Below are 21889 nucleotides of genomic sequence, written 5' to 3'. Positions count from 1 at the left end.
TTGGAAAATACCAGCAATTTTTATTTTGGAGTTGAAAAGAGTCATGGATTTTTGTGAAAGTAGATATTGTATTGTGTCCTAGCATAATGTGTTTTGTTAAACACCCTGCTTAAGCTTCATTCTTGTGCAGTCTGCTTTAAAAACATTAATGTTATTCAAAACATATTAAAGGCTATTTATTATGATTTCTTTAAGACATGTACATTTGTCAAAAAGTTACATGAGTTTCAAAGTTTTTAGTTTTCTAGTGTTTTCTAGATGTTCTAAGAACATCATTGATCTTCCTTCAAGTACTCCTTCATTGAGTTAAATCATCACATCAGCAAGTCTTGAAGGTGTCATTTGAGCCGTTGACCTTTGAATGTTTTCAGATTCTGTAGAAGCGAGTTAATGACTTTATGCCCAATCTACAAGGGGTTTCTGCATTGTTGTGTGGTGTGGTGTGATGGAAGATGGTAGTCTGCTGCTTTCTGTGTGTTGTAGGAGTCGATGCAGACAAGTACTGTGTAAATGTAAAGAGTAATGACAGTCATAATTATCAGTAAATTAAAGGCCTCTACAAAACGCTCTGTGAAGTGAGGATAGCCATCCTGATAGCTTTTTAAAATCAGCTGTTCATTGAACCAGACACAGAATAACATAGACAGGGCAAGTGCACCACTGAATGAAGCAGGAGACGGCAGATGGAACTAAGATGGCGACGGCAGAGCGTAAGTCATGCCAGTATCTTGTGCCGCAGCCGGTGTTGCGGGTTAATTACCCCATTTGTGGTAAAATCAGACAAAATGAAATAGAATATATAAACTCTTCTACACTGAGATGTAGAACATTATACCAATTAGAGCTAGCAATTTTTGTAGCTAATAAAGATGACGAAGAAGCAGAATTTTTTGATATTTTAGGGTTAACCTCTAATATTAGCTGTGATGTAATCGAGTACGCAGCAGGTTACGTAGTTAGATCACTTACGTCTAAATTCATCTGTTAGTGTTGTGTCAATCTTATGTCAAGTAGGCCTAATCCACCCCAGAAACATAGTTTCAGTAGATATAAAAACAGAGGGGGACTGATCTAACCATCTCAAGGTATAACTGAACTTTGCTTGCTCTGTGAATCTACTGTCAAATATTTCATTGTAACCGGTTTCCATACCTTCAAAAAATATTTATGACAAACTAATGCTAAGTGTGCCCAGAATGTGAGTGTTGACGTTGAACCGGAAAAAAATCATTTGATAAGGGAAATAGCTGTTAAAGGCTGCTTCCAAAAAGTATTTTACTATAGGGTTGCACGTCTACACAAAATGTATCAGGAAAGGTTTGTACAGTAAAAAATTAAAACATCAACAAAAATTGTATCCTGTCCTTTATAGGACAGTAAGGTTTAAAGATTTAATATGGTGAAATTGTTTAGCCTATTGTATATTTTACTAAACTATTTTCTCCAACAATATATTTTAACAAAAATGTCAACTTATTTGGTTTTACCAAGTAGTAATCATTGTATGGGGATTATAAATTATTTTGTGTGCTATATTGTTGTTTGGTTTGGTGCCAGATTTTTGTTTATAGTTTTACATAATTACTTATTGTTGACAATACAATTCATACTATTTTACCTTGCTGATATTTATTTCTCATGGAAATTAAACTCTTTACTGTAGTTTATTATACAACAAACAACATGGATTAGTGCTGTCAAGATTGCTCAATAGTGCCCCATCCTTGCTCAAAATGATTACAATTTAAATATGTAAAAATTCAACAGAAATATACGAATGAAATAAAATTATCTTAGATATATACTAATTATAAATAATTCCTAATTTACTAATCTTGAGTTGTGTGTGTGGAGACTATTAGAGATGAATTTGACCTCTCAATATATATGCTATATCCACTAATAACACAAATAATGTAATAACACAATAATGAATATGGTGTTTGAGTATGAAATCTCACAAAAAATTGTAGAATTTTCTCAAACGTTGTGGGTGCAACTGGTAAAATAGAGTTAACATAAACTCAAAAACTGAATTATTGATTATAATTTATATTTATCTTTAATTGGTTATTACATTCTATTTTGATTCATATGTATTGAGTACGTAACAAATATTTTTATTGTTCCTTGTGTTTTAATGTGACGAGTTGTATTGGAGCTATTTTTTTGGACAGCTCTGTTAGTGTTAACTGGAAAACTTAAGACAGATTTAACCAGCTGAAATTTTGAAACAAATATGAACCCATAGTGGTAATTGCAATTAAATCAAGGAATTGCATTAAAACACGTTTGTATATAGTACAATAACACATTGTACAATCATTTTTCTTGCGTTGCGATAATAGTATAGTTACAATTTTTACACTTTTTTGTACTCATTCGGCAAATGTCTGTAGTCCTGTTATCCTTTCAAATCATACATCTCAATTATTTATTTATTTAAGTCTAAATAACGTTCTTATTTTGTGAACTATAATGTCTCAAATCTCAAGTTACAGATAGACTACAGGAGTGGATGATACTGTGTGAGTCATTCTGTACTCCTAAAATAGGTTATTTGAAATGGTAAAGACAACTGGATTCAATGTTTATTCCATAATATAAAAATAGGAAATAAATAAAATAGCTTAATACATTTAAGATACAATTTTTATTTTAAACAAGTATCAACAACCATAATAATACTTTGGTAATTTTAAGGACAGAATACAAACATCAATATTAAAATATTCTTTTACACTAGGTTTAAAATATTACATTTGAAATGCAACATGGAGATGTTTTAAATACCAAACTATGCCTAATTTATTGTACCATAAAAACCCACAGTTGTTACTCTACTGTGGAAGAAAACAATATATTTATACTTTTATTCTATTTATAATTATCTCATGGATCTTGACTATGAATGAAAATAGTTCAGGTAAATTGACATTTTCCATTTGTAATTCATTAAAACAACAGAGTTTTAATCATTTCTAAGAAATTGCAAAGCAATTTATTTTAAAAAAATCTTAAAACCTTCAAAATGATTTAGAAATGTGCCAGTAAAAGTAGGCAGAATAAATAACAATAATTACAATAACAAAATTGAGTATAAAGGCGTTGATGTAAAAATACATACATGAATATAAAATTTCAACGCTTAACATGCGTTGGTAACAAAAAGTATTACTTAAGTGAGAGAATAGTCTTGGTGATGATGGAGATACACTCCTTGAGTTCTGGTTCTGTGATGACGAGGGGTGGTGCGAACCTAATAATATCCCCATGAGTGGGTTTTGCCAACAATCCGTTCTCCCTAAGTTTCAGACAAATATCCCAAGCGTTGTACTCTGAAATAAAAATGTGAATGTCAGTTAAAATACATTTTAATGACTTGCTAGTCTAAAATACATATTATGGAAGCTTAACATTTACATATCCATGTAAATATTCTTGGACTGCTATAGATAGTTAATATCGTCCATGAGATATACTATTAAACTGCCTATATTTCTTGAAAATATTTAAGATATGAAAAATGTAATTTATAATTTGGAATTGTCATATTTTTTAGACAAAGTAGTGTCTGGTTTCCTCTTTAGCCTTATTCTTCTTGTTTTAAAGAGCCATAGACTTTTGAAATGATTCTATAAAGGAGAGACAGTACAAGTTAAGTGTGAAGTGATGACTTAAAATTCCTTCATTGCATATAGGATCAAACCTGTCAGATGTAAGAAATCCTTTATTCGGTAATACACAATAACTTTACATGTAAAAATAACCTTGACACCACAAATGGCGTGTGTGGGTATTAACGTTACTCTATAACTGTATTATTTCTAATTATTGTGTGGCAATTTTCAAAGTGCAGTCCTTCAATTCTTTCATTCATATCCCAGCATCCACATTACACAGTACCATCCATACAACTCCAAACTGGTGCAGGCACATTTAAATTTTCCATAATATAATTCCACTTGTTATCTCTAATTCATAATCATGGTTACACATCTCGAACTGTGCTATCAACAGCTCTCCCAAATCATTCATATCCCAGCATCCACATTACACAGTACCATCCATACAACTCCAAACTGGTGCAGGCACATTTAAATTTTCCATAATATAATTCCACTTGTTATCTCTAATTCATAATCATGGTTACACATCTCGAACTGTGCCATCAACAGCTCTCCCAAATCATTCTATCAATGTAATTTGGTTGTATAGTCAACTGCGTATTCATCTCTTACCTTCTTCATGACTTCACTTGGTACAATTTACTAACATACTTGGTAAAAGTTTAAAGTATAGTAAAATTAGTAAATATATAACTTAAGATGGTTTAATATTCACACTATTAAAAGGCCTCCTTTCCTCCTGGCCACACTTCAAATAAAATATATTCTATGAAATTTTGTTAACAGTATAAAAACATTAAGCAATGAATTTTTGAAAAAATATTTAAAGTGAATTTGTTTTAAATATATTTGTATTATGTTTTAATTGATAAACCAATTACTGAGATTTAATGCATTTTTTGCAAATTAATTAATTTCATAACTTGGTCTTAAGTTAGTAAACTTAATAGCTTTATATTAAACATTTCATCTCTATTAGTTACAATCCTTATTCCCTTATCTCATTATCTAACTATAAGCTGAATTATTATAAAAAAATTGAAGTTTACTAAAAAAATCTGACCTAGAAAAAAAAACAATATTGTGCTCAAGTTGCTCTAAGCGTTGTCATCTTGTGGACTGAATTCCAATATTCACAGAGCTTTCTTAAGTAAGAATTTCTTATCAAAAAAGATTGGTTAAAGATTCTCAAGAATATTATGCTATAAACCTAAGTTCAAAGTTATCATGTCTAAAGACGTTCTTCGACAAGCCTGCATAACAATGTTCTAAGAACCCAAATTCTGACAACTAATAGAAGAAAATAAAAATAATTAACTTTACTAATCAAATGTGTATTTTATACACTCCTTACTTTTGTCTATGACAACAGCGTTGAGAAGACCTTTGCCGCGAACTTTGGTGACAATATCCTTGGGCAGTTTATTCAGTTCTGAACGCAATATCTGCCCAAGCTTTTCTGCGTTGTCTGCAAGTTTCTCATCCACCAATACTTGCATTGCAGCCATGGCCACCTTGCAGCCTAAGGGGTTCCCACCATATGTCGACCCGTGCTCTCCTGGCTGGATACTCAACATTATAGGATCATCAGCTAAAACTGCTGACACCTATGGATCACGAAAATTCCTTTGTTATATCTTAAACATAGGAACAAATTTTTAACAAATTTTATACTTTTTTGCAATATTATTATTGTGAAAGTAATGTTTCACAATTATTAATGTAATTCTTCTTTTTTAATAGTATACATTTTAATTTCTGACAATAAAATATTTTTATTAGAAAAAGTTCAAGTTGAAAAAATGTAGTTTGAACTCGTATAAGTATTTTTTCCTTAACATATTATGAACAAACTACTCTTCATTTAAAAGGACTAAACTCTTAACTATAATGAATACTTAAAATCTGCTATCCATGCATTAAAATAAGTACAAAACATTTATTGAACATAATGCAATTTCATCTCATTTAGTTCCTAAACTTTTTCTAATTACAAAGCCAACATAGCATGCTTTATATACTTAGTATTTTTGTGTGTTTATTTTTAATCAAAGGGAAAATTTTAAATTGTACATTTAGAAATGTTAAAAAATATGCTAAACTAAACGCAATGAATGATTCAAGTGAGAACTTTTGAAACTAATATGACAATCAATGACCTTTACATTATATGTAATATTTATAGAGTAACATAAAAGGAGAGATACTACAGTTAGAAAAACTGAATTCAATTAAAATGTTGCAAAATATATGTATTATGAAAGACAGAAAAACATTCTTATAATATCAGTTTGAAAGGTCGGAAAAGAGTAAAAGTTCTTTGTACTCTCTGAACAGTTTTAAAACAAGTATATTTACTATCCAAACCCATTAAAAGCTTTATATTTACAATTGGCACTGTATTATTTGATCAATAGCATACTGACCGGGTAAACACCACCAGAAAGTGCTTTTCCGAGGATAAGGATGTCAGGCCTGACACCCTCATGTTCAACACACAACATGCGACCGGTGCGGCAGAGTCCTGTCTGCACTTCATCTGCTATCCACAACACGTTGTGTTTGGTACATAGATCTCTTACGCCCTTCAGGTATCCATCGTCCGGAACTACCACCCCTGCTTCACCCTGTATCGGCTCCACCATGAAAGCCGCAACATTTGGATCCTTTAGCTCCTTCTGTCAATTTAAAATTCGGTTATATACATCTTCTATTCAAAGTACTAAAAAATGAGAAAATACAGTATTTCACAAGCTGGTTAAACATATTTTCAGGCTCCACTGTACCACAACAGTGAGGAATTTTTTGTTGCTTTTGTTCAAATTGGCGCATCTGCAAACTGTAAAGCACAAAAATCTTTCTTTTCACTAGTCTTCATCTTTACTAGATGTGTTTAATATTTCTGCCATCTTTATTGGGTAAAGAAAATATAAAACAAACATCTCTAATAATAGCCACATACAATTAGTACAGGGGTGTGTCAAATATAAATGGGACTGGTTATCTACAAAATTCTGAACGAGTCATTGATCTACAATCAGTTGATTCCCATATAGGCTGTACTGTTAGGGAGAGGGGAGAACTTTCTTGGATCCCTTTACAATCAAAACAAGTTATGATTGAACAGGATGTGCATGTCCCTGTGGAGCAGCGGATTATAATCAAGGTTTTGGCCAAGGATGGAGTGAGACCAAACAAAATTTTGGGCACAGTTTGTTTACAATAATATGTACTATGTCAAGAATCGGAGCATTTGCTTGGCACAAAGAATTTTCTAAAGGGTGTGTAAGGAGAACAAGAGCCATGATCGTTGTCCAAGGATAACTGTAACTGAGATCAACATCAAGGCAGTCCATACATCATTCAGGAAAATCAGGGCACAAATCTCTTTAAAATAAAAATTAACAATATTATTGTGATGTAGTGAATACCGCAAACTGAAGTGGTACCCCACTGGTTAAGAGAACGTTCAAGGATTGTTTACAATGATGGAATAAAATATTCCCAATCCGATAGGAAAAATATAGTTCAAGGGAAAGGAATGTATAGAAAAATAATATATATCCATAATTTTAGTCAAATGAAACTCTAATTGTTTTTAAAAATCAGACCCGTTTATTTTTATTTGACACACCCTCGTATTTTTTAACATTCCTCACTGGGCGTGAGCAGCGAGTGTGAGTTGGCCAGTCAGTCAGCGCTCCGCTACCTGTCAAATCAGGCTTGCCACAAGGCAGTTTCATATCTGCCATTTTGTTCCTAATTTTCATTAATGATTTATTAGAGCACAATTTCAACGGAAGGGCTAGCACGTTTGCTGACGATATTGCAATCTTTTACTCTAAAAAAAATTCACAATCTTTGTGGGACCAAATAAATGAGGATCTTTTAATTTTAAGACGATGGTGTGAAGTAAATAGAATGTTTGTTAACGTTGATAAAACTAAATACGTAAATTTTGATTTTAATGAGTTCAACTTTAATAATGATTTCAAATTTCATAAATTAAGCTGTACAAGAAGCATAAATAATCTATGTGATTGTAAGTGTATAAAGAAGGAAACTCAATTTAAATACCTTGGAGTAATTTTTTATTCAAATTTAATTTGGGAAAAACATATTACTTTATTGCAAAACAAACTTAAATGTATTACTAGAAAATTTTATTTTTTGCAAAACTTCTGTGATGAAAGCTTATTAAAAACTCTCTGGTAAATTCTAGACTTCAATATAGAATCATTTGCTGGGGAGGGGCTTTTAAATATTTAATAGAGAGTCTAAGAGTAATACAGAATCATTTAATGAGAATTATAACATACAAACGAATACGGGATAGCTCCTTTCCCATTTTCTGTCAATTAAAGATATTGCCACTACAGCATTTATTTGTTTTTAAAGTCCTGAGACTTTACATTAAAAGTGGTAACCTGGGAACAACGGACCTAAATTATGCCACCAGAAGCATAGACCATTGTATGTTCAGAACACCAAAAGTTAATAAATCCATTTTTAAAAGGTCATTTCATATATGTATATATGAATATATACATATATATGGTATATATATATATATATATATATGGTATATATATATATATATATATATATATACATAATGGTCCGAGTTTTTTCAACAAATTGCCTTTTGAAGTCAAATTATCCGTAAATAGGAGAAATTTTTGTAACAAGCTTAGAACTTTATTATTTTTAAAAGAAAATTGTAACTCGTTTTACGAATAGTATACTACATAATTATGTATATATTTATATAAATTTCCAATAACGTAGTTAATGTTTTATTTCACTATCAATTTGTATGTAGCTTCTGTAGTCTTAGTATATATAAGTATAATAATTTCTTATTAACCATTTGCTCTTGTAAATACATCCATATTAAGCATAGCAGTTGTGTGCATTGAAAGTTTCCTGTTGAAAGCTTATCAGTGATTAGTGTTTAGCGGCCATGGAGAGCAGCCTGGCTGATAACAACTTGTACTGTCTTTCTGGATTCAGATAACAAACATGTTTTGTATTGTTGTCCACTGATCACATTACTTGCAGAAGTGGTCAGTTAATTCCAAGTGAGTCTTATGTTTTGTACAATGTATTATTATGATGGAATAAATTCATTTATTCATTCATTATTCATTTTAGTCAAGATGAGAACTTGAATAGTTCCTTTCTTCTTTACAACTACAATCTATAGAATGGAGTCTAGCCAAACAAACCTCCAGGGCAGCCAAGTCATTGTAGGGGATGATGGAGAAGCCAGGCATGAACGGACCAAACCCTTCATAGCAGGTGGGGTCTGTAGAGCTAGATACTGCAGAGAGTGTGCGGCCCCAGAAGTTTCCCTCAGCAAATATGATCCTTGCTTGATCTTTGGGGATTTTCTTTGTCTTGTACCCCCACTTACGGGCCAACTTGCATGCCGTCTCTCCTCCCTCCACTCCTGTCAGTATCAAAGAGCATTATTTGAGTACTATTTACACATGCATAGTTTAAGTCAAAAACACTCTAGTCAACCCCATAAACGAAATCATAAACATAAAGAAGTTGCCATAAATATAGTTGTCATATACGAGGTATGTCAAGTGACAAAGCATAGTGTTGTAAAATACAACTGTGTAAACAACATTTTAGTGACTACAGTAAACAAGTATAAGTATTTTGTTATGATTGTTTAACTAGATGTCAACATTTAGATGTGTGCTGATTACTAACGTTCATCAAGTTGAACAGATGAGAACAATGGTATAAAAAAAAATCATGATTCATATAGTCTTACAGTCAAATAGAAGTTGCACAATTTATCCCTAAAATTGAAGTTTATAAAACGTCCAAAAAAAATTATACAGGGCAAATAAAAAGTTGGTGTTTCTGTAATTTAAATTTGAATTTAAATTATTTAAAAAAAATCATAACTTGAGAAATATTTTTTAAAGAATTTGCATTGTGTTCAGCATTAAAAACTTTCTAAAATCATGAATGATGCTCCACATTTACATTTCAAAAAAATAAGTGAGTTACGAAGTGGAGAAGTTATGGACATGGCCTAAAATGTGCTAAAATAAAGTATTTAATACCAATCAATAATTGGTCGTATTTTGATTTCTATTTATGAGAAAATTTAGATAAATACACGTTAAAAAATCAACCTTTGTGACAGAACATAAGTACAAGTGAGTTGTAAAATACAATAAAGCATTTTTATGCCTGATAATGAAATATATTTTTATAACATTATTCTTTAAAATAATAATTAAAATTATTTAATAATTGTCTTTGAGACTCCTTAACAATCTAAACACTGTTACCACATTTAACTGTAAACAAATACAAACTTAAAAACAAATTTAAAAAGATAAAATATTAGTCAAAAATCTTCTACTGAGTAAAACTCATTTTTTACCACCAATCCATAACTGTATGTTTTTTTTTCAAGTAAGTTATTAAATAATATAATTCTCTTGTAATATGGCTGTTGTTACTTTTATTTAACTTAACTGACAGAAAATTAAGGACATGATTTCCTTTAGTAGAATAACAGGTTTATTTTCTGAAGATAAAATAATGTAAAGATTCTTTTACATTGGCCAGTCAACAGGAAACATATAAATAAGTAATGTTTATTTCAGTCAGATCTTTATAAATTAATTTATATATTTTTCTCTCAGAAACATCTTCTATTGCTGTGAATACAATTTAAAAGCTCTAGTGTACTGTTGTCCCATAAAGTTATTCCATATTTCAAAGGAGAGCAGAAGCAAATCATAGTAGGTTGATAGAAACATATCCAAGAAAACACTTTTTCTTAACTTACATAATATGTTCGTGATAATTTCTTACAAAAATGTTCAATATGGCGATCCAAATTTAGTCTAGGTTCATGGACATAATAAATTGACATGATTGATTTCTTATAAATTTCATGAATTAAGAAGAAAATCATCCTTTAGATTTTATTAATAATATTATTAAGGTTAGTTTACTAGTAAACAGTTGATATCAAATATAAAAAAATGTCCAATAACAGAACCTTATGGCACTCTATCTTTAAATTATAATTTGTCTTTGTCATAAGCAACAATGTCTTTCCTATCATTGAAATAATATGTTTGTTGGCTCTAATGCCACAAATAAAAATTTTCTTTTACTCAACACAGAAGGCATTATGTAGAAAGTAAAACATATCCATGTACAATTGTAAATTACTTTAAACTAGATTAAGAGAATGGGAATATCCACTTGCCTGTGTTCATTGGGAGAACCTTGTCATAGCCAAAAAGTTTGGTGATGTATTCTTCATACTCTCCAAGAACATCAGAGTAGAATGCTCGAGAGACAAGAGTGAGGACATCTGCCTGTTGCTTGAGAGTGCTAACAATTTTCGGGTGACAATGGCCTTGGTTGACAGCAGAGTAAGCACTCAGGAAGTCAAAATATTTTTTTCCTTCCACATCCCATACATGAACTCCTGAAATGAACATTACAGTGCTTAAATCATTACATTTTGAACTATACGTTAATCTCCAGGAACATGTAACAAACTAGTATGTTTTTACATAAAGTGTCATAAGCTTTTAACTCCATTTATAGAAATAACACTGATAAATAATCATATATTTATAATTCTATAATCAAGTCTCATTCAATTCTGTTTAACTTTCCCATCTCTTCCAACATCCTTAAATGTGTTTCGTTTTATTTGTTTTTATTACATCCATTAAACAACATAACTGATATTAAGACAAGAACATATTTTATAAAGGTAGGGACAAAAAATGCTTGTAGTAAATGATTTTGAATTCTATTTCATGCTCTTATATTTAATACCATATGGGGTTGCCAGTTAAAAATGTTGACCTCTACCATTTATTTTTAAAACAATTGGAAACAATTAAAAACCTGAACTTAAAAACATTTTATTAATATCCCATGAACCATTTAATGTAATGTTCACCATCAAACCAATCAAGGGTTAATTACTTTATTTCTATCTTGTACATATGTGTATGTTAAATGTGATAGAAATAAAGCAGAAACCAAGGTTTAATTTTTGTTTCGTGTAGTAAATTCAAAAGTAGCTAAGAAAATTCATTCTTTTTCTGATCATGTTACTTTTAAAAGTAATCAGAAGATCTAAACACTCTATCATGGAAATACCACTTTTTGTTTAAGTAGGAATAAATTTATTAATCATGTTGTTGCTCATACATCTTTCAAAAATAATCAGATGCAAAACTTTCTACTTATACCAATGCTTCCATTTAACCAACATGGAATTACTAACAAATCACGTCTTTGTAGTTGTTAGTGACCAAAAAACATGAATAAATGCATAATTATTTAGTAGCAGGACTTTTGTACTTAGGATACTAAGAAACATAGTATTTTTTATATGAGGAAACCCATCTTGTTACACATGATTTGGACGTTTTTGAAAAATAAATTAAAAAAAAAAGTTCAATTGTAGCAGTTTAACTGCTCTTTTGCTACTTAATTTGACCGTAGTAAGATATTCCATACAATTGAAATGTTGCCTTTGCATGAACAGTGAAGTTGATATAAGTGGAAAGTAAAGGCATATACCACTCACAGGTCTACTGTCAGTCAGTTTTCTTGAATCTTTATTGTTTGCAAATGCTTCATTCAACAAATTAAAGACAACATAATTAGCAAATAAGTTTTACTTTTAACAGAGACATAACAATATTATAGGAAAATACACGATTTACTCATTACCTACTTGAAAATTAAAAGAAAATAAACAGTTATAACACTAATTAGTGTAATTTTAATATTCAATTTAAAGCACTTAATAAAATAATAATGGCTAATTATTTTCATAGTTTTTAAATTCTCATAAACAATACACAAATCAGATTAATTTGTATAGAAAAATAATAAAATAAACCTATCACCATGTATGTTACATTGGCATTAATAAATGTTATGCCTTGAACCAAACAATTTGACATGCAATCCTAAAAGTAAAATGTAAGATACAGATTTAATAACCAATTAACGAAATAAAAGTGAAAGTGCTGTTTACCTTGACCCTTGCACAAAGCGACGGGTACTGGGTGGTAGTTGTGAGCTCCAAATTTGTCTTCTCTTGCAAATATCTGTTCCGATGTCAACTGAGGTTTGCTGCTCAATCCACTTGATTGAAGCTTCACGCCTGGAAATGTAATACAACAGTGTTATATTTGCATGGCATATATATTAGTATTAGTACGGCATTGAAATATCTTGAAGATTGGCTAATTGTTACGATTTTTAGACGTTTTTATCTACGTAATATTTGCATAACGCAATTTATGAATGAGAGAAACTAAATTTATGTAGTTTTAACTCGTTGAATATTTTTTAGGCGTTTAAAGAAGTTTTCGTTCTCTCTTTTAAAATGTTGATTTTGTGTGGTACCATATTAATTTCAGTTTTAATTAGTTAATATACTGAGTTATGTTTCAATTTTCATTGTGGACTTTATTGGTTTTTGAAAGCCCAAAGGAAAGTTACATTAATTCTAAACTACTGTACCTTTATCTTCAGGGCAACCAAAGTCCATGTTGGCACTTTCAAACCAATTAGGGTCCCAAATTTCACGTCACCAAATTGCCAGACATGCGACCAACCGAATAATTCGCAATATCCCATTGCAGCGGCGGACCTCTTCTTACTGAACCCACTGATGTAACTGTTTAAAGTGATTTTTCCTTTTGACCTCTGGACAGCCAAACGGAAGCATACTTCTCTTTTATTATCGTGTATAACTTTATGTATTACTAATTAAACAATGGCCATGCATTTTTGGTGATCTGTAGGCCCACATGTGTGATTGCAATTATTATCAATGTTAATAAAATGTGGCGAAGAAAATAAAGACGTTTATATAGACTGAAGATTTGGTACAGAAAAAAAGAGTTGAGCATACTGCAACGATCACGATGTAGATAATAATATAGCAAGTTAACGTTGAACTTTAGCATGAGCTATATATAGCGATAAATCACCTCGCTCAGTGTATACAGAACATCATAGAATTTCTTAAATGGATTTAGACCAGTGACGACATAGACATAGAATTGTAAGCACGTGGTTTAAACGTTATCAATGTTAAAGTATCGCGTTATTTATTCTTACATTCGAGAATATAACAGAAACTAATGATGATAATGATTTTCAACAGTTATCTCTTTAATAAATTACCGAACTGTTACTGCTTGGCTTGGTTAATTAATTTCGAAGTTCTGTTTACAACGTAGCAAGATTGAATTAGTTTAACACCAAGTCAACTTGTACTGATCTGCGTTAAATAGTACAACTAAGTACTCGTATATTATTTTATAAGTGTTTAGCGAAATCTATAAAAGGCTAACCATTATATCGCTCTTCCTAAATACAAACAAAACATAAAATTCCATTAACACTAGATATACAATTACATGAAATAATAAATTTCATAAAATAATATTTTAAGGAGTGGGCTAATCATCATCCTTTAACAAACGATGCAATACTGTTTAGGAATTACTACTTAGTAGTAAGTTATAGACTACTACAAATAAATATTGTGTTTATACTTATAAGCAGCCAGAGTAGCGCTGCAGATCATTCGCAAATTAGCAACAGTAATGTATTGACTGGAGTATCACATTCATTTATTCGTATCTTGTAAAACTTTTTTTTTAATAAGAAAATTCATTTAAAAAATAAGTGTTATTTTACAAAAGAGGCTTAAGACCAATATTCACGACTTTGTTCACTTCCACTTGTTTTATATAGTTAAAGTTTATAATTTTAAACACAATAATACTACAGTTTTGAAAATTGGATTTTAAAATCACTTCTCAATGAAATCCATAAAACTCACTGAGTGATCACTAACTTTATCTCTCCTTTCTTTTGAAATATAGCATAGGCCCTATTTACCACCTACGATTAAAAAAATAAACACACTTTTCAACGTTACATCGACTTTAATTTTGCTCTTTGTAATGAATTACTAGACCACTTTTAATTAAACCCTAAATATGCTGGTGTACAGTATTATATTAGGCTTTCTCACAGGAAGAAAGAGAGAAGTTCAATTTCTCAAAAAGTCGTGTTTGACAATTTCAAATTTTATAATACATAATAACAACACAATGTTCTCAACTGTCCACAACCTAGACAAATAATTTGGATTTTCAAAAGTAATTATTCAAAGTTTTTTTTTTTTCTTTAATTAGATAGGTAAGCAATTTTGAAGAATATATACCACAAAGTATTTTTACTAACATTTCATTATAGCCTTTTTATCGCAAAGAACCGAACTGTTCCTAGTATCAACTAAATTTCGACTCCTATCCGTGTAAATTAATCAAACTCATATCCAATACATGTAACAAACTAAGAAAGATCGTTTTGAAAATGACCGACGTATAACAGAGTCCATACATTTAAAAGTGAAACATGCAAACGATTCCACTATTTACAGCCCATATTTGTTTTCTAATTAGGTGTCACTGTGATTAATGCAAGTTAATATGTGAATCTGGATTCGGAATCAAATGTTTACAGTCTGTAATAAATATGAGTATTAAGTATTAATAAATTCAGCAGGTGCGACATCGATCGATGTCGTTGAGAAAAATGTATTTCATTGTATTTTACTCGTCACGGTAGTTTTCTTATCTATACTTTTTATTAGAATAAAATTATGTAATAAAGTAAAATATAACAACTTTTAAAGTTTGAATTTCGTAAACTTTCTCGAGCTGTCTTTAAAATGTTGGATTTTTATTTGTCAATGCCGACAAGTAAACGAAGCTAAAATATTTTACAAAATTGTTGTACCGTATATATTTGAATTACTGTTAAAAGTCAATAGTCGAAATCTAATGTGTAATCTTAAACGAATTGGTAGAATTTACAGTTGTAGGCTATTATTTGAAATGCAACTATTTCTACACATAGATTTTTAAGTAAAATTTCCAAATATACCATGATACTCGGATATACCTGACTATATAATATACACGTTATATTTTTTGGTGGAAATTCAATATTATCATGTTAGCAGTGAGCATGGAAACGTTCTCTTTTCAACCGGCAAAATAGGAAACAACAATCATATGTTTGAAATGTTTTGGAGATTCTAACCTAAAAGCCTAAGAACATTATTTGTAACTCACAGTTTAAAGTGCGCCTCAAGAGTTTGGAAGCGATCGTCATGACTGATAAAGCAGTGCTAAGATTGTCTGCGAAGGTAAGAAGTGACCCCGTCCACGTACAAGGTCCGACTGATGCCGATTCTGAATAGCTGTCTGCCGTCTGCCTCACATTGTGTTGTTATTTACTGACAGCAACCTCGCATCCAGCGCCATCTACGTCACTGCCGCCGCCGCCACCGCCACAACCGTCATATGTTTTCAGACATCAATAATTTTGAAACATGAATGAAATGTTGCCTACACTCTTGCACAAAAATAATTAGGTGGATGGTCCAATTATATTTTTGTAAATACATCAGTCATTGACAACCAACTTCTTTTTAAAAACATCGTTTAAAAGTAGTTCCATTGCTTTATTACAAGTACGACTATATGTTCCCTTTGAATTCAACTTCGAAAATGTTTAAATCCGTGAAATGTACGTGTTATGTACGTATTATTCTTTACTCATCTTAGTTCAAATTCTCTTTCTTAACTATGATACTGCCCACTTGTTTTGATTGATTGGTCTCTGCAATGTCCAGCGGTTAGTTCCTGACTGGACTGAAATCCAGTAATAGTAGATGTAGGCTATTACAATCAAGAAGGTAAATGTGTGCAACTCTACACAAAGTGTGAATTCAATCTCATTTACTACACTTCAAAAATCCGGTTAATCTTTATCTTATTTCTTAGGCTTACAACGCCAGTGCCATAACTACACTAAACTTTTTCGGTTTGCACCGCGCTGAAATATTGAAACAATTAACTTTTTGAAATATCTCGGTTTTTCTATGGAAAGCCATCTTTAGTCAACAGATGATAAACAGAAACTGAGGATGTACAACATAAAAAGATAGAGGGTTTTATTACATCGCTGTTGCTACTTGGCAAGTATTAAAGTAAACATACATTTATTGTTTATCGTTTTGACTGCAGGCCAACGAGGACATGTGGTGCGAGCAAGTGTGCGGGTGCGTGATTGGTGTGTGTGTGTGTGTGTGTGTGTGTGTGTGTGTGTGTGTGTGTGTGTGTGTGTGTGTGTGTGTGTGTGTGTGTGTGTGTGTGTGTGTGTGTGTGTGTGCAGGTGTGGTCCAAATCTCTCTCTACTTATATCGGCTATTTTTTTAAGTCTTTCTGATTGCTCTTTTTTATGTAAGTCACAAGTTTTTATAAATTACATTTTTAAGTCTTCAAATTGTATTTTCTAAAGAAGTATATTCCTTTCAAATTTTAGATTATTTATTAACTAAATTTACTCATGTATTCCATGCTCTGGCCTTGTATGGTTTATTTTAGAGGTTAAATCTTAATTTTTCATTTGTTAATGAAAATGTTTTTATTAATGACAATTCATTTCCTTATTTTAATTTAAGTTTTTTGTGTGTTATTGGTAGTGCAGACTGAGGAACTCGTTTCCCCACACACAGGCTGATGCCCATGTGGGGATAATTCCCTATAAGATTTTTGTTATGTATTATATTTTACTCTGTACATAAATTTTGGAAATAAATCAATCAATCAATTGTTGGAGGTACAGTTTATATATATATATATATATATATATATATATATATATATATATATATATATATATACTTCATGTACACGACTATAAGTGAAGTTTTGCTATTTACAACAGATCCCTTAAAATGTCTTAAAAATGTTGGAAAAATTATTATGAACAACTTTTACATTTATGTAGGCTACTACGCTACCCATTGACAAATTTTGCTTCGTAAAGTTATAAATTCAAATAAAAAACGATTTAATTAAAAAATATCCAAGGTCTTAATTTTATTGAAGTCGTTTAAGTAGTACCTATTAATTTCTGCGAGTTGTTTTCATGATGTAGTAAAGGTCAATATAAGGAAATTATAATGTTGTGATGGCATTTTAAATTGTACATAGAATTTCATTAAATATTGAATAATTCGTTTAATTATAATTCTTTGCAATAATCTATTGGCACCAATAACTTCTTAGTTAGATCTCAATAGTAATCTACATAATCACGAGTAGCTGTTGGTACCTTTCTAATGTCGTATAGGTATATAAGCAAGAACTCTAATACGATGCATTGTTCGCTGTCCCATTTGCCCCCCCCCCCCTACAATACTTTGCAATTCAAAAATCAACACGATCGAGGTATAAGTCGAAAGTGGTCGTATTGGACTGGCAGTGGAGAGTTGAAATATTTTCGATTCTTAATCTCAATTGTAGTATATTAAAAAAATTACTAAATGAGAATTATTCACATTTTTATCGAACGAATTGAGTTTTAACGAAACAATTATCAGGGCATCGAGTTGTTAGAAACGTGCCAGTTTATGTTTAAAACCTAAAAAAACTCTCAAAGGTATAGTCAAGTTAAGAAGTGCACGATTAAATATATAGCTTATTTACAGAGCTAAAACGTAAGTTTACGTAATATAAATATTTATAAAGATACAGCTAAAGTTATTTTGGAAAGACATTTGCATTATTTGGAATATCAAGCACAATTATAAAATTGTACAGCAAATGTTAATAACATGGGTCTAATACCAAAACATTTAAGACACGAAAATCATAATATGGATTGTCATAATACAGAGGAATAATCTGTACGGATTACATTTTACAAGTATTTGACCAGTTGGTAGGTGACAACTAACACATGACTGAGTCGAAGGTTTTATAAATAAATAGTCATCAATTACATTAATAATCAACAATATTATGACATTACGACTTGTAATGGTAGTCAAAGTGGAAACAGTTTAAGGAAGTTAGGATACTTATTGGAGTTCTGTTGTTTCAACTGTCTCGTATTTACTACTGCTTGATTATTATTATCTACATTTTACGTAAGACACAGATTACTTAACAACAATTAAAACTATCATTGTAATGTATGAATATGAGGTAAATTATGTTCAGAATGCGTGTTGCACTCTGTTTAACCTCAAAAAGAGCTTTACAACATAACTACAACGTACATACTCATTCATGAGCATGAATGAGTTAATTTCATTCTAGCCGAGATAATGCAGAAATTATTCTATCCAGACGTGTATTGTACAACTTCAAACAATCTAAAGTTCAATAGCTATCGAATTATAACCGTGAATGTTTAGCCAATTCTCTGATGTTGTTCTCTGAGATTTTGAAGGCCAGTATTTTGATATTGAACAGAAAATATAGTTCAGAACATATAACGGAACATACTTTCCAAGAAAAATTTTCGAAAAATCTTATACAGGCTTTTCATATGTTGTCAAGGAAAAATCACACAGAAAACGTTCTCTACTTTTATTTTGAACCCAATGCTTCAAGCGGTTGAACTTTGACGTTTGCATTGTATTACAATTTTAGTTGTATATGTAGTTTGTAAAAATCAAAAACACTGGATATATAAAACTCAATAAAATATTAGTCAGTGTAAAATGATTATTCATATTTAATTCATTTAATTTAAATACTCGTACATTACGAGTATACAACAACGAAGATAACCAAATATAATTTACTAGCGGTATCCATATAGAATTATATATCAAAAGGCAAAATTGCTTGAATTATTGTATAAATGTACAGATTATTGTATTATTTTCTTTCAAACAAACTTAACTAGCCTAGAAGTAATCATCTTTTAATTAATATTACAACATGGATAAGTTGGCTGGTCTTGATTATACATCTACGAAGGTTTAAAATAAGTTAACGGTGCCATTAAGATTTCGTATCACAGGATGTCACTCTTTCAGGCGATTTTGCGTCACGCGTAACAAGGGCAGATCTTCATGGCTGTTTACCAAACTGAAATACACGCGATAACACAGTTTTAATAGATGCGATAGGAAGTCAGTCAGCTATACCCGACTGTATTTATCTAAAAATGCACCACAAGAAGCTTTGAATAATATCCATTTTTGTAATGAACTACAAATTTATTAATTAAGTATTTTAACAAATCCTAATAATACAAATAATAAATCTGGACCAACCGTAGGCTTTCTGCGAATCAACTCCGAGTTACAGAGCTCCCTTCTTTCTCATCTTCGGTATTGGGAAAGGTTTCCTCACGGCTGCTTTATAAACCTTATTTCTTAGATGTCATTAAAGCCCTTGCAATATAATTAAAACTGAACAAAATTCATTTATCGAGGTTTTGTGTTATTTTAAGAAATTCAGCTAAACCATTGAACCAAATTTATTTGTTAGTTATACTCTTAGTTATAGCCTTGTACAGCTAATATATGTATAACAAATTGCTAAAGTTATTAAAACCCTGACCTTGACACACACACACACACACACACACACACACACACACACACGATTTTATGAAGAATGTTAACTAAAACGTTGTAACACATCAAACCGTGACTTATACGCACATCATTGCGTTCTGATAAACATCAAGATGTTCCAAATACCATATAATCCTTCTTAATTTTGTTTTACTTCTCTAATTTGTTGAATAAGATTCATATAAAAATATACATTACCAGTAAGGTGTTGTAAGAAGCGCTTGTGATTTTACTGATTTTTACTGTCGTAGATTGTATGTTATGTTCCATATATAATTTAAAGAAGGCGTGTGTTTGGCGTTCCACGCAAGATCAAGATCTGTATTGTGATGGCTGCTTGATCATGCCAGTAAACAACGCATGACCTAGCGCTAGCATAAGATCATTCCAATTGGGTTGTTTATCCAATCAGTGGAAGTGGTCATGGCACGATGAATGAACGAGCAACCAGCTCAGAGGAAAGAGAGAGATAACGATTATGCAAAGATTAATTTGTAATTAAATTTTCTTACTTTTATCACTGACGATGACTTCAAGGCCTTCTGTTAATAAATGTATGTGCAATTAACTCGTTACAATAGTAGTAATACTAATATTAACAACAATAGTTACTTGTTAAAATGAAACTGAGCAAAAAAGTTAAATCTCCCTATTGTTAAAGTATAAAACTTTTAGACAATTTGATAGAGGTAATCTCTGTACTTGATTACAATGTACTGTGGGTCGGTTGCCACATGTCGCACTTACTCTACTTAGCCACACAAAGATTTCACTTTGTATAGTTTGTTTATATGTCTGAATGTAAAGCGCCGGGACGGTTGCCACATGTCGCACTTACTACTTAGCCACACAAAGATTTCACATTGTATAGTTTGTTTATATCTCTGAATGTAAAGCGCCGGGACGGTTGTCACCTGTCGCACTTACTACTTAGCCACACAAAGATTTCACATTGTATACTTTGTTTATATGTCTGAATGTAAAGCGCCGGGTCGGTTGCCACATGTCGCACTTACTACTTAGCCACACAAAGATTTCACATTGTATAGTTTGTTTATATGTCTGAAGGTAAAGCGCCGGGACGGTTGTCACATGTCGCACTTACTACTTAGCCACACAAAGATTTCACATTGTATAGTTTGTTTATATGTCTGAAGGTAAAGCGCCGGGTCGGTTGCCACATGTCGCACTTACTACTTAGCCACACAAAGATTTCACATTGTATAGTTTGTTTATATGTCTGAAGGTAAAGCGCCGGGACGGTTGTCACATGTCGCACTTACTACTTAGCCACACAAAGATTTCACATTGTATAGTTTGTTTATATGTCTGAAGGTAAAGCGCCGGGTCGGTTGCCACATGTCGCACTTACTACTTAGCCACACAAAGATTTCACATTGTATAGTTTGTTTATATGTCTGAAGGTAAAGCGCCGGGACGGTTGTCACATGTCGCACTTACTACTTAGCCACACAAAGATTTCACATTGTATAGTTTGTTTATATGTCTGAAGGTAAAGCGCCGGGTCGGTTGCCACATGTCGCACTTACTACTTAGCCACACAAAGATTTCACATTGTATAGTTTGTTTATATGTCTGAAGGTAAAGCGCCGGGACGGTTGTCACATGTCGCACTTACTACTTAGCCACACAAAGATTTCACATTGTATAGTTTGTTTATATGTCTGAAGGTAAAGCGCCGGGTCGGTTGTCACATGTCGCACTTACTACTTAGCCACACAAAGATTTCACATTGTATAGTTTG

General features: G+C 31.4%; 1 protein-coding gene across 4 annotated transcripts in view; it reads right to left on the bottom strand.

Moving 5' to 3' along the window:
• Positions 1 to 2634: 2634 nt before the first annotated feature.
• The window catches only part of LOC124352704 (ornithine aminotransferase, mitochondrial), a 34616-nt gene continuing 15361 nt past the window's right edge, over positions 2635 to 21889 (bottom strand). For 2 of the 4 annotated variants that reach the window (XM_046802318.1, XM_046802319.1), the window contains 6 exons: positions 12685 to 12813; positions 10882 to 11106; positions 8858 to 9081; positions 6056 to 6307; positions 4984 to 5236; positions 2635 to 3338 (listed from right to left, as the gene is read on the bottom strand). In XM_046802318.1, the coding sequence (XP_046658274.1) occupies positions 3175 to 3338; positions 4984 to 5236; positions 6056 to 6307; positions 8858 to 9081; positions 10882 to 11106; positions 12685 to 12813 (1247 nt within the window). In that variant the 3' untranslated portion in view covers positions 2635 to 3174. Of the gene's footprint in view, positions 3339 to 4983; positions 5237 to 6055; positions 6308 to 8857; positions 9082 to 10881; positions 11107 to 12684; positions 12814 to 13175; positions 13219 to 15811; positions 15970 to 21889 lie in introns of those variants that run through there. The other 2 variants (XM_046802316.1, XM_046802317.1) reach the window with 2 other exon arrangements.

Source organism: Homalodisca vitripennis, chromosome 1, assembly GCF_021130785.1.
Source record: "Homalodisca vitripennis isolate AUS2020 chromosome 1, UT_GWSS_2.1, whole genome shotgun sequence".
Classification (NCBI taxonomy): Eukaryota; Metazoa; Arthropoda; class Insecta; order Hemiptera; family Cicadellidae; genus Homalodisca; species Homalodisca vitripennis.
The sequence above is the reverse complement of the archived record's forward strand: the minus strand, read 5'-3'. Positions and strand labels throughout refer to the sequence as shown.